General features: G+C 39.8%; 1 protein-coding gene across 1 annotated transcript in view; it reads left to right on the plus strand.

Annotated features, from left to right (window-relative positions):
- LOC308293634 (anoctamin-5-like) overlaps window positions 1–15,088 on the plus strand; it is a gene marked incomplete at both ends in the record, with an annotated part of 76,087 nt that overhangs the window by 26,969 nt on the left and 34,030 nt on the right. The window contains 7 exons of the mRNA XM_080736229.1: window positions 65–349; window positions 1,142–1,261; window positions 6,418–6,533; window positions 7,166–7,300; window positions 9,376–9,481; window positions 9,680–9,740; window positions 12,200–12,351. Coding sequence (XP_080592355.1) covers window positions 65–349; window positions 1,142–1,261; window positions 6,418–6,533; window positions 7,166–7,300; window positions 9,376–9,481; window positions 9,680–9,740; window positions 12,200–12,351 — 975 coding nt within the window. The remainder of the gene's footprint in view (window positions 1–64; window positions 350–1,141; window positions 1,262–6,417; window positions 6,534–7,165; window positions 7,301–9,375; window positions 9,482–9,679; window positions 9,741–12,199; window positions 12,352–15,088) is intronic.

A 15,088-nucleotide genomic window follows, 5' to 3' on the forward strand; every position in this document is an offset into this window, starting at 1 on the left:
AGATAATATGAAATAAGTCCATTTAGTACATTTGCAGTAACTGCCTGTCCATCACTGTCCACAGGAGTCTGATGACGGGAGGACGTACTTCCTGAAGATCCACGCTCCCTGGGAGGTGCTGATGACCTACGCTGACGTGCTGAAGATCAAGGTCCCGTTCAAGGCCAACGACATCCCGGACCACCAGGAGATCCCCATGAACTGGCTGTCCACGCCGTTCCGCCTCCCCGAGCACATCATGCACCCTGAGCAAGACTTCTTCACCGCTCCATTCAACAAGGACAAGAGCGACTTCTTCCTGATCGACGACAAGGACACCTTCTTTCCCCCGTCTACTAGGAACAGAATAGTAAGTCACTTGTACATGAAGACTCCATGCTCTAACACAGTGGTGCTCAACCAGTGGTCCGGGGACCACCACTGGACCCTTATAGATCTTTGACTCATAAGAGCGTAAAATGGAACCAACCATTGTTAAACATCTGCATGAATTAGTTAATTAATAAGAGGTTGAGGAATGTAGAATAATTGTTATTTTGCATCAATAGAGCATGGAATTGTGAACAAAATCGTATCCAAAGACAACACAATGTTAAATCTTTTGGCCTTTCCAAGAGGCTAAAATCTCATCAAATGGTTGTCCGTGGCTCAAATGCTGAATGAATAATGGACCTTGACATGAAAATGTTTGTAAAACAACTGGTCTAACACAGTAGAAGGACAGTGAGGAGACCGTGGTCTTTGCTGTGTTGGCACCCAAGTTGTGGAACAAACTCCTGTTGAGGATTTGAATACATTATTAGCAGTTAAATAAAGAAAATAAAGTACAGTTCAAGGTCTGCTAAGAGGATTATAACACCAAGAAAGCCTATGGCTTGTTTCCATTAGGGTCCTTAGTACTCAATTTGTACTCAATCTGCCCTGTATGTCTATGGCAAAACACTCTGTGTGGACACTGTGTCTGTCTGTCCGTCTATGTGTCTTACATCATACCTGTCTCTGTGTGTGTGTGTGTGTGTGTGTGTGTGTGTGTGTGTGTGTGTGTGTGTGTGTGTGTGTGTGTGTGTGTGTGTGTGTGTGTGTGTGTGTGTGTGTGTGTGTGTGTGTGTGTGTGTGTGTGTGTGTGTGTGTGTGTGTCCAGGTGTACTACATCCTGTCTCGCTGCTCCTACTACAACGATGAACGAGTCGACAAAGAGAAGAAGGGAATCAAGAGACTTCTGAACAACGGAACCTACACTGCTGCTTTCCCTCTACATGATGTAAGATCTATATACAACACTAGATCTATACTAGATCTATATATACACTGCTGCTTTTCCCCTGCATGATGTAAGATCTATACTAGATCTATATATACACTCGGGGCCGGATCTAGGCATAGGCAAGGGGGGGCAATGCCCCCCTAAATGCCCTGTCTGCCCCACCAAACATGATGGCATGCAAAAATCAAAAATCGGCCGGTATGATATCAAACCGGCCGCATCGGTGACCGGACGGTCACTGACATGCTCTGGACTAATTTAAACATTAGCAAATAGCAGCCAGTCTACTTAGTGGCAGCCTACAGTACAACAGAATACAGATGATGCTGATTACCTTTGCAATGTAAGGATATATTCCATAATCCTGTGTCAATGTAGTCTCAAAGAAGAAGGAAAAAAAAAAAAGCATCGCAAGGCTTTCCTGCCTCCAGTCCAGACGGTCCATGCAGAATGAGTTTACTTTCACTTTCATTTAACAGAAAGCAACAGCATTGCAAAAGCTGTTGCAAGCCATCCTATAAATGTCCCTTTATTTTAGCCAGTTTCAAAGGAAAACCACCTCCCGTTTCTCTGTTGTTGGAAAAAAAAAAAGTCAGTTCACTTTGCGTGGTGTCACTGTCATGTGTGTCTGTCCACACGCTGGATTAATCAATGCATGTCCAGGTGAAGCCTGTTAAAGGTCGTTATAGTATCCTCCGATAGTTTCACAAAGTACATTAAGCAACAGAAATGTATTATGTAACATTTTAAGTCCCTTACAGAGGTTTTACAACCCAAAACAACAGGAACAGCCAGGGTCATGAGGTAATATTTTGCCCTTAAATATTTGAAAGGAAGGAATAGACTAGAGTCAGACTACTGTGACACAAGGTAAATTTCTCACCTTGAAGACAATGAATGCAACCTTATTTATTTTAGCTTTTAAGACAATCGTTTTGCTTGTTAAAAAATATGTATTCAATAATAATATTATTAATAATATTTGAAATAAATGATCTCAATATGTATACCAATAATTTTAAAATAAAGGTTTTGCCATAATCATGCAGCTCTAACAGTGACACAGACAGAAGCAATGGCACAGCAATTATACAATATATATACAATAGTATGTATTTTTAACTTTAGGTGGCATAGCTCAGGGGTAGAGAAACTGGTATTAGAGCATGAAGGGTATAAATCCCGAAGGGTTCCCAGTTCGAATCCGGGCTCCCCCTGAGTTAATGTCGAAGGGTCCTTGGGCAAGACTCTGAACCCCTAATTGCCTCCGGTGAGTAGGTTGGTGCCTTGCATGGCTTCCTCCGCCACCGGTGTATGAATGTGTGTGTGAATGGGTGAATGTAATGCACAAGTAAAGCGCTTTGGATTAAAAGCGCTATATAAATGCACCATTTACCATTTAGGCCTTACAGTGAATGATCAGCTGGCATCAATATTATATCCATATCATATTAGACTGGATATTGTCTGTGATTTTGGATATTGTACTTTTGTGATTGATTTGGCATTAGTGTTCTTCTAGCTTATTGGTACTCAAATTGAAGTATGTCTTGTAGGCCTACTTGGCCTGAAAAAAGGGTATTGGAGCAACCCTATTTTCTAGTTCATAGCTAAAGAAATCGGTATCGGAAAATCAGTTTTGGCAGGTCAGACCTTCATAAAACCGGTGGATCGGTACCGGCCAAGAATTTTGCAATCAGTCCATCTCTACTAGAATATATAGAGACAGAGAGAGATAGGTGTAAGACCTGTTGTTTGTAATGCGTGTTATAGGTATAAGTGTGCCAAAATGCTTTGTTTTTTATGCATTTCGGGTGTTTTAGGGGGTTTGATCCCCCCATTTTTTTCCGCCCACGCCTAACGGCGTGGGCTGGAGGTGCCCCCCTATCATTTCTTGCTGCCCCACCTACTACTAAAGGCTAGATCCGGCCCTGTATACACTGCTGCTTTCCCTCTACATGATGTAAGATACTAGATCTATATATACACTGCTGCTTTCCTCCTACATGATGTAAGATACTAGATCTATATATACACTGCTGCATTTCCCCTGCACGATGTAAGATCTATATATACTATACTAGATCTATATATACACTGCTGCATTTCCTCTGCATGATGTAAGATACTAGATATATATATACACTGCTGCATTTCCTCTGCATGATGTAAGATCTATATATACTATACTAGATCTATATATACACTGCTGCATTTCCTCTGCACGATGTACGATCTATATATACACTGCTGCATTTCCTCTACATGATGTAAGATCTCTATATATACTACACTAGATCTATATATACACTGCTGCCTTCCCCCTACATGATGTAAGATACTAGATCTATATATACACTGCTACCTTCCCTCTGCAAGACATAAGGGCTTGGAGATCTAATATCTTCACCAGATGTTGGCCTATCATTGACATGGCTTCATGTTGTTAAACAGTTTGCTGTCATGTATAGCTGTTCAGTCACAGCTTGTGTAGTGAGCTTATGAACCTGTAGAAAACTCTGATACCCTATTTAACTATAAGATACTATGAATAAGCATTTTGATTGATTGAAGACTTTATTAGACGTTTTGCATAGGAAAGGGTACAGTTTCACGACGGTACAGTTCACTGTACAAGATCAACTAAAATGAGATCCAAGAAAGTCTTTCGGCTTATTTACACAGGAAACCTTTATGTATCTCATATAACATTGAATGACAGACAGACAGAACACAGTACTATGATAGATATTTAACTCATATAACATTGAATGACAGACAGACAGAACACAGTACTATGATAGATATTTAACTCATATAACATTGAATGACAGACAGACAGAACACAGTACTATGATAGATATTTAACTCATATAACATTGAATGACAGACAGAACACAGTACTATGATAGATATTTAACTCATATAACATTGAATGACAGACAGACAGAACACAGTACTATGATAGATATTTAACTCATATAACATTGAATGACAGACAGATAGAACACAGTACTATGATAGATATGTAACTCATATAACATTGAATGACAGACAGACAGAACACAGTACTATGATAGATATTTAACTCATATAACATTGAATGACAGACAGACAAAACACAGTACTATGATAGATATGTAACTCATATAACATTGAATGACAGACAGACAGAACACAGTACTATGATAGATATTTAACTCATATAACATTGAATGACAGACAGACAGAACACAGTACTATGATAGATATTTAACTCATATAACATTGAATGACAGACAGACAGAACACAGTACTATGATAGATATTTAACTCATATAACATTGAATGACAGACAGACAGAACACAGTACTATGATAGATATTTAACTCATATAACATTGAATGACAGACAGACAGAACACAGTACTATGATAGATATGTAACTCATATAACATTGAATGACAGACAGACAGAACACAGTACTATGATAGATATTTAACTCATATAACATTGAATGACAGACAGACAGAACACAGTACTATGATAGATATGTAACTCATATAACATTGAATGACAGACAGACAGACAGAACACAGTACTATGATAGATATTTAACTCATATAACATTGAATGACAGACAGACAGAACACAGCACTATGATAGATATTTAACTCATATAACATTGAATGACAGACAGACAGAACACAGTACTATGATAGATATGTAACTCATATAACATTGAATGACAGACAGACAGAACACAGTACTATGATAGATATTTAACTCATATAACATTGAATGACAGACAGACAGAACACAGTACTATGATAGATATTTAACTCATATAACATTGAATGACAGACAGACAGAACACAGTACTATGATAGATATGTAACTCATATAACATTGAATGACAGACAGACAGACAGAACACAGTACTATGATAGATATTTAACTCATATAACATTGAATGACAGACAGACAGAACACAGCACTATGATAGATATTTAACTCATATAACATTGAATGACAGACAGACAGAACACAGTACTATGATAGATATGTAACTCATATAACATTGAATGACAGACAGACAGAACACAGTACTATGATAGATATTTAACTCATATAACATTGAATGACAGACAGACAGAACACAGTACTATGATAGATATTTAACTCATATAACATTGAATGACAGACAGACAGAACACAGTACTATGATAGATATTTAACTCATATAACATTGAATGACAGACAGATAGAACACAGTACTATGATAGATATTTAACTCATATAACATTGAATGACAGACAGACAGAACACAGTACTATGATAGATATTTAACTCATATAACATTGAATGACAGACAGACAGAACACAGTACTATGATAGATATTTAACTCATATAACATTGAATGACAGACAGATAGAACACAGTACTATGATAGATATTTAACTCATATAACATTGAATGACAGACAGACAGAACACAGTACTATGATAGATATTTAACTCATATAACATTGAATGACAGACAGACAGAACACAGTACTATGATAGATATTTAACTCATATAACATTGAATGACAGACAGACAGAACACAGTACTATGATAGATATTTAACTCATATAACATTGAATGACAGACAGACAGAACACAGTACTATGATAGATATTTAACTCATATAACATTGAATGACAGACAGATAGAACACAGTACTATGATAGATATTTAACTCATATAACGTTGAATGACAGACAGAACACAGTACTATGATAGATATTTAACTCATATAACATTGAATGACAGACAGACAGAACACAGTACTATGCAGAGGATATCATCAATAGCTAAATAAATAAATACACTTTAAAGGAGTTCAAAATATATATGCAGTTTTTACTATGGTGAAAGAAATGCAAAAGCCTCCCTTTCTATGCCAATAGAATTGCCTTGTCCAAACTCTCCTGAACTTGAATGCAGCATCTTATGTTGAAAGAATTTATTTCTTTCTGTGTAGAAATGATGTGTTTGAGTGCTACAACGCACCAAACATAGCCGACCTCAAAGCTCACAGCATGTCACTGTGAGCTTGGAGGATTTTCACAAAAGGCCCAAAAGTTCATCCCCTGCCTCTCTAACATTCTCTGCACGTCCCTGGTTTACAGAGTCGGTACTGGAAGGCTTCCAAAGACGTGAACTGTGAGAGTGAACGCTTCAGCCTCTACAAACACTGGGCTCAGTTCTTCTGCTTCTTCAAGGAGCAGCCGCTCAACCTCATCAGGTAACAACTAGTTAAACCATCAGGTAACAACTAGTTAAACCATCAGGTAACAACTAGTTAAACCATCAGGTAACAACTAGTTAAACCATCAGGTAACAACTAGTTAAACCATCAGGTAACAACTAGTTAGACTTTCATTTTATTGTCACATCACAGGTTTACAGGTGTAACTAGCACTGAACTCTGTGGAGGTGCCAACTTGCGGCCTGTGCACTAGAAGGCCATGTATGGCCAGCAGAGCGCGTGATGAGGCGCTCACCACTGACATCACCACTGGCATCACTAGGAATGCTGGTCCCTCATTGGCTGGTGATGATGACGTTGCTAGAAATGCTGGTCCCTCATTGGCTGGTGATGATGACGTTGCTAGAAATGCTCGTCCCTGATTGGGCTACAGGCTTAAATAAAGAAGGACACACAGACATATGCTGTACAAACCCAGCCGATCGCAGGACATGCTCCCTCTGCTGGCGCAAGAATAAACAGAGTGAAAGAATAATGAGTAAACAGGGAAAGCAGTGTGTGTGTGCAGAAGCGTGGCCTACATCTGGCCTACATCTTGCCACAACGCGCTCAAAGTTTTGTTTTTACATCCTCACGTGCATCGTTTCCATCATGTGTCCTCCTAACAGGAAGTACTATGGGGAGAAGATCGGCATCTATTTTGCGTGGCTTGGTTTCTACACTGAGATGTTGTTCTTCGCTGCCGTGGTGGGAACCATCTGCTTCGTGTACGGCCTGCTCACCTACGACGACAACCAGTGGAGGTCAGAACCTCTTCTGTCCTGTCTGGTCCTTCTAGACTAGAGCATTGCTTCTGTCTGTTTCTTCTATGTTCAATTCAATTCAGTTTAACCCTTTTTGTGCCTATCCCGGACAAGTTCGGCTTTATTTCAATCCAATACAATGTTTTTTTTTGCTATTTTACTTACCCTGAGCTGCTTGTAGAGATGTGGGTGGTCTTGGCTCGTCCTACGCTTCCCAACGAGTGATTCTAGATGGTCCGACGATTTATTCCATTGAAAATGGTTTAAAATAAAGTTTAGAGCCCCCCCAAAAAAACTCAATCTATACTGTCGGCGGCGCGACGTATTCCGGGGTGCCTATCCCGTACTAGTCCGGGATATTTAATAAAATGAATTAATTAATCAGAGGACTCAACGAAGCCCCAGTCTAATTTGCCATCCATGGCCGGGGCCCATCTCAAAATATCTTGTTCCAGGGACCCTCCCAGAAGCAAATATTTGAGTTACAAATGTTCGTTTTTAAAAAGATATATTCAAAGATTTACAAAAAATATATATATACGCTAAGCTTTTTAGTAAAGAGATCTGCAGTGACATTAAAGTAGTAGTTCACCCCCAAAATGACTTTTTTTCTATTGATTACTCAGGCCATGGAGAGTAGAGTTCAATAATATTTTTTGGTTTTTGTCACATTCCTAAGACAAAATTTTGATTCGAGTAAATTTACCCCCATTGATTCCGGATGGTGACCCGTTTCGAAACAAGTCACCATCCGGAATCAATGGGGGTAAATTTATTGTTATCACATTTTTGTCTTAGGAATGCGACAAAAACCAAAAAATATTATTGAACTCTACTCTCCATGGCCTGAGTAATCAATAGAAAAAAAAGTCATTTTGGGGGTGAACTACTCCTTTAATATAATATTGTTTATAATCTTTAATAAAGAGATCTGCAGTGAGGTTAATATAATATTGTTTATAATCTTTAATAAAGAGATCTGCAGTGACATTAATATAATATTGTTTATAATCTTTAGTAAAGAGATCTGCAGTGAGGTTAATATAATATTGTTTATAATCTTTAGTAAAGAGATCTGCAGTGACATTAATATAATATTGTTTATAATCTTTAATAAAGAGATCTGCAGTGAGGATAATATAATATTGTTTATAATCTTTAACACTTTGCCGTCCGAAATAGAATGGTGGTTGGTAGATTAGCCGTGAAATTTCTATTATTGTATTGTGATCCGAGACATAATATTATGTTTATAAACATGACCCCGCCGCCCTTCCTTCTTGGACAGCGCCGTTGTTTTTTCTTTTTTTTTCCCCCCCAGGTCATAAACTCACCGTGATTATCTGGTTCTCCGTTGGGATAGAATGGGGGTTTTGGCCGATCATCGATCTCCCCGTGCGTTTCGCGTGCGCGATCCCTTCACGTAAATGTCCCCGCAAATAGTCCATGTGTGACTCAAAAGCAGAACTGAAATTTTTCGCTAGCATAGCCCCTAGCATGGCTGCTGTAGAAGCACCAGGGTACAGACAGTAACCGAATAGGGTAATGTGCCTTGGAAAAGGAAAGGCCAATGACATCACTTCTGCTTCATGTCAGCCCAGCCATGAGCTATCAATGCACGAGTGGTGACTAGGGAAGGTTAGACGATCGCCGATTTTCGGATCAAAATCATTTATTCCGGTTTTAATGACAAAGTCCGGGAAAGTACGACGTGGCTGAGACTCCCCGCTGGGATGTGCGATAGAGTACGGTTTTAACATTAAGGGGCTCCCCGTGGCTTTGAAAGGGTTAATAAAGAGATCTGCTGTGAGGTTAATATAATATTGTTTAATATCTTTAGTAAAGAGATCTGTAGTGACATTAATATAATATTGTTTAATATCTTTAGTAAAGAGATCTGCAGTGAGGTTAATATAATATTGTTTATAATCTTTAGTAAAGAGATCTGCAGTGAGATTAATATTGTTTATAATCTTTAGTAAAGAGATCTGCAGTGAGATTAATATAATATTGTTTATAATCTTTAGTAAAGAGATCTGCAGTGACATTAATATAATATTGTTTATAATCTTTAGTAAAGAGATCTGCAGTGAGGAGGTTGGAGGAAACATCATCATGTGTCCGTTATGTGACAAGAAATGCAGCTACTGGAAACTCAACTCCACCTGTAACTCCTCATGGGTGAGATTATATATATTATATATACTATATTATATTATATTAGTAATGTATACTGTATATACTGGAAACTCAACTCTGTAACTCCTCATGGGTGAGACATGTTATCTGTGATGTTTAATGTTCCTTTAAGACGTATTAAACATCATTACATTATTATATTATTATTATTATTAATAATAATATTTGTTTCTCTTTCAGCAATCCCACCTATTTGACAACGTGGGGACAGTATTCTTTGCCATATTCATGGGGATTTGGGGTGAGTGCATTTATACAGTATTCTTTGCCATATTCATGGGGATTTGGGGTGAGTGCATTTATACAGTATTCTTTGCCATATTCATGGGGATTTGGGGTGAGTGCATTTATACAGTATTCTTTGCCATATTCATGGGGATTTGGGGTGAGTGCATTTATACAGTATTCTTTGCCATATTCATGGGGATTTGGGGTGAGTGCATTTATACAGTATTCTTTGCCATATTCATGGGGATTTGGGGTGAGTGCATTTATACAGTATTCTTTGCCATATTCATGGGGATTTGGGGTGAGTGCATTTATACAGTATTCTTTGCCATATTCATGGGGATTTGGGGTGAGTGTTTTTATATCGTTTTAAACTCCAATAAGCTTGTAAAAACTCTGTGATTTGCCTGCTGTGCAGTTTTACTATCTTTATATTGTTATGTTCCCTTCATTTCTTTATTTTATTTAATTTGACATGATTTATTTCTGTTCATGTAATGTTTGTTATTGCACAGCACGTTGAAGCTCTTTCTATTGGTTCTATTAGTCAGTGTATGTGGGTTCAGGGCGCCACCTGGTGGGTTGTGGCAGCATCTGCAGAGTGAGGTAGCAACCAATGCACTGTAGAACTTGTTCCAATGTGATTATTATTCAATCACTCCAGCTGTTCCAGCTGTGGTGTCATGTAGGCAGTGGTGTAAGGTGACTGTACTGTACTTTTTGAAGTATTTGTACTTTACTTGAGTATTTCCAATTTTCAATTATTTTATTTCTACTCCACTACAGGACATCTCAGATCCAAATATTGTACTTTTACTCCACTACATTTATTTGAAAACATTATAGTTACTAGTTACTTATGATTATATTATAAAACATACATGAATCCACTTTAGCCCTATTTTATACCTTGGCTATTTGAAAAATATCTGATCTACAAGCTCACAACGCATCGCAACGCGTTGTGAGCTTGTAGATTGGCTATTTTCAAACAATTTGTACTTTTAGATACTTTTTGATGCCACTTGATGCCAACACTTTCATATTTTTGCTCAAGTACATTTTGAATTCCAGAATTGTACTTGTAACAGAGTATGTCTACATTGCAGTATTGATACTTTTATGTAAGTAAAATATGTGACTACCAATGTTGGGAAAGTTACTTTGAAAGCTTAACTTATACAGTTACAAGTAACTCACCATGGCAGTAACTTGATCAAGTTAAAGTTATACCCCTGGAGAAATATAACTTATAAAGTTTCAAGTTACATATAAGTATGGTAGTAACTTGAGTAACTTTTAAGTTACTTTTTCTTCAGCGTTAAATTTAGAATGTACATTTGGTGTACAGTACAAAATATAATATCCTAAAAAAAAAATCACATGCCAGCATATATGCCTCTCAACTGAGTTTTATGTTTTATTTCAAAAAGGTTGACATTTTCTTTAGTAAACATCTGTGTTCCTAAAATAAAGTTAAAAAAATAAGAAAATTATGATCTGTTGAGGACATTTGATCGTCAATCTTAACTAAATTTAAATGTAAATTATAACTTTGCTTTTAACTTCTTGTAGCTTGAGCCAAAATGACCCAAAAAGTATCTCAGTTACTTGGCGAGTTACAGGAATATGAATGTAACTCAGTTACTGGCAAGTTACAGCAAAATGTAACTTAGTTATGTAACTCAGTTACATGTAACTTTAACTTCCCCAACACTGGTGAGTGAGTACACCACTGCATGCAGGGTTTAGTAGTGGTTGAGGTCCAGACTCTCTAGCCAGCGCTCTGTGTCTCCACAGTCACTCTGTTCTTGTAGAGTTTTAGTGGTTCTGTTCATTTGCCACCTCTAGTGGGTTTAGTAGTGGTTCAGGTCTCTAACCAGTCTGTTCCTGGAGGGTTTAGTAGTGCATGGTTCAGGTCTCTAACCAGTCTGTCTCTCCTCTCCTCAGTCACTCTGTTTCTGTAGGGTTTAGTAGTGGTTCAGGTCTCTAACCAGTCTGTTCCTGGAGGGTTTAGTAGTGCATGGTTCAGGTCTCTAACCAGTCTGTTCCTGGAGGGTTTAGTAGTGCATGGTTCAGGTCTCTAACCAGTCTGTTCCTGGAGGGTTTAGTAGTGCATGGTTCAGGTCTCTAACCAGTCTGTTCCTGGAGGGTTTAGTAGTGCATGGTTCAGGTCTCTAACCAGTCTGTTCCTGGAGGGTTTAGTAGTGGTTGAGGTCCAGACTCTCTAGCCAGCGCTCTGTGTCTCCACAGTCACTCTGTTCTTGTAGAGTTCTAGTGGTTCTGTTCATTTGCCACCTCTAGTGGGTTTAGTAGTGGTTCAGGTCTCTAACCAGTCTGTTCCTGGAGGGTTTAGTAGTGCATGGTTCAGGTCTCTAACCAGTCTGTCTCCTCTCCTCAGTCACTCTGTTCATGTAGGGTTTAGTAGTGCATGGTTCAGGTCTATAACCAGTCTCTGTCTCTCCTCCTCAGTCACTCTGTTCCTGGAGCTGTGGAAGCGTCGTCAGGCCCGTCTGGAGTACGAGTGGGACCTGGTGGACTTCGAGGAGGAGCAGCAGCAGCTGCAGCTCCGACCCGAGTACGAGTCCAAGTGCACCAACCGCAGAGTCAACCGCATCACACAGGTGAATGTGTCCGACAGCACCCCCTAACTGCAGCACCCTGTCATTACACTACACATTCTGATTCTAGACCACCAGTCCAGGCCGACCTGGAGATGTCAGCAGAGATGTGCACTTTCTCCTCAATCATAACAACGCTAGTCCATACGGAGGGATTCCTGCCCCCAAACTATGTGTAGATCTGAGATTTGGGAAAAGTAAAAAAAAATCTGTTTCAATCAACTTCCCTAAAGGGTGAACTAGTTCAAGTGTTGCTCATACTGATCACCGATATACTGTTTTTATATGGTTAAAAATGAACAAATCATCCCAACGGTTTGACTCATGGAAATGAAATGGTGAGAAAACGCTAGCATTACCGCCAGCAGGAATTCCATTCAACTCTCTTTGTTGATCAAAACATTCCCTCTATTTCAGTCTACATGGAGTACTTGTTTAACCTGCCCAAAAGTATGACTACTGTATATCCCCAGACCGAAATATCTGTTCATCTTTATCCCTTACAGTGTGAGAAAATACCCAAAACATTCCCATTATTACACAGACCTCAAACCAAGATAACTCCTTTACATTCTTCTTCTTCTTTTCCTTTGGGAGTTGCCACAGCCAATCCTCTGCCTCCATCTCACCCTGTCCTCTGCCTCCTCTTCTCTCACAGACTACCTTCATGTTCTCTTTCACAACATCCATAAATCTCCTCTTTGGTCTTCCTCTGGGCCTCCTGCCTGGCAGTTCCAACCTCAGCATCCTTCTAACCATATACTCACTATCACTCCTCTGTACCAGAGATTCCGTTAGCCGGTATTTACCGGCCATTGGCCGGTTAAATGTTTAATTGGCCGGTAATTATAAAGTCCACCGGCCACCGTGGCCGGCTGGGAAAATGCCTCTTAGGCTATTTTATCATTTAATCTTATTATTCACATAATTATTTGTCTAAATCAGTAAAGCTACAACCATTAAAACCTATCATAATTTTTAATTTGTATCATGTTCTGTGAGTCTGACGACAGCGGAGCTCACCGCTGAGGTCGCTGACGCTGCTTCATGCTGCGCTGTGCGCATTAGATCAGTCTATATTCGTCGTACGAGGGTTACGCGCATTGAAAATATCAGAGCTTCAAGCTCACAACAAGTCAGCAACGCGCGGCCCTGTGAGCTTGTATGTCTGCTATTTTAGATACGCAGGACGGCCATACGGAGAAGCACACATCACATTTCACAGCTGACAATTCCAGCAGCTTGTCCAAATCAGCGCTATACAGCGTGGGTTTAGTGTTATGATCCGAACAGAACTGGGGTTCTTCCGAGGTAATCTAGACCAAGCTGGACCCAGTAGACGATAATAAAAAAGGGACCCGAACTCTGTGGAATCACATGGATTATACAAGCATGCAAATGACTTTCTGATCGCATGGATGTGATGCCATTGTGGTGGTCAAAGCAACAGACTAACAGAGGCAAGTCAACCTTCCTCCTTGCGCCATCATAACATAACATTAACAAAACAAAACAAAGGTTGTATGTTTGCATATTAAGGTTTAATGAGACGTGAAGCCAAAATCACATACTATTAACGTATTAATTTGTAGGCCACTGTGTGGCAGGGCACGCAAACGGTTCGCTTGAGTTGCGTCCACTTTAACCTATTCACTTCTTTTTTGGCAAGCGATCTAGGCCTACATAAGTAGATAGTTAGGCTATTATTTCGTTAACTCAGGAAAATATTGCAATTGCATCTGTAATAAAGAGGAGCCCAGCGCTAACATGAAATGGTGTAATTATCAGTTGGGTGCACGGTGCACCATGCACATACAGTATCTCATCTGCAAACACGTATGTGACGTTCATTATAATATGGCCGATAAATTAATTGATTGGCCGGTAAAATATAATCCTGCCGGCCAACGTGGCCGGCCCCAAAAATGCCTAGCGGAAACCCTCCTCTGTACATGTCCAAACCATCTCACTGTCCCTCCTCTGTACATGTCCAAACCATCTCACTGTCCCTCCTCTGTACATGTCCAAACCATCTCACTGTCCCTCCTCTGTACATGTCCAAACCATCTCACTGTCCCTCCTCTGTACATGTCCAAACCATCTCACTGTCCCTCCTCTGTACATGTCCACACCATCTCACTGTCCCTCCTCTGTACATGTCCACACCATCTCACTGTCCCTCCTCTGTACATGTCCAAACCATCTCACTGTCCATCCTCTGTACATGTCCAAACCATCTCACTGTCCCTCCTCTGTACATGTCCAAACCATCTCACTGTCCATCCTCTGTACATGTCCAAACCATCTCACTGTCCCTCCTCTGTACATGTCCAAACCATCTCACTGTCCTCCTCTGTACATGTCCACACCATCTCACTGTCCCTCCTCTGTACATGTCCAACCATCTCACTGTCCCTCCTCTGTACATGTCCATCTCACTGTCCCTCCTCTGTACATGTCCATCTCACTGTCCCTCCTCTGTACATGTCCATCTCACTGTCCCTCCTCTGTACATGTCCATCTCACTGTCCCTCCTCTGTACATGTCCATCTCACTGTCCCTCCTCCTCTGTACATGTCCATCTCACTGTCCCTCCTCTGTACATGTCCAAACCATCTCAGTCTGGATTAGGGTTAGGGTTAGGACGGCGGGTATGCGCGTTTTGGAAAGATCCAATATATATCAATTCAGCTAGCTACACCAGGCGCACGGATAGCACAAACCACGGATATGCATTCCC

The sequence above is a fragment of the Nannobrachium achirus genome (assembly GCF_963921795.1).
Source record: "Nannobrachium achirus genome assembly, chromosome: 11".
NCBI classification, from domain to species: domain Eukaryota; kingdom Metazoa; phylum Chordata; class Actinopteri; order Myctophiformes; family Myctophidae; genus Nannobrachium; species Nannobrachium achirus.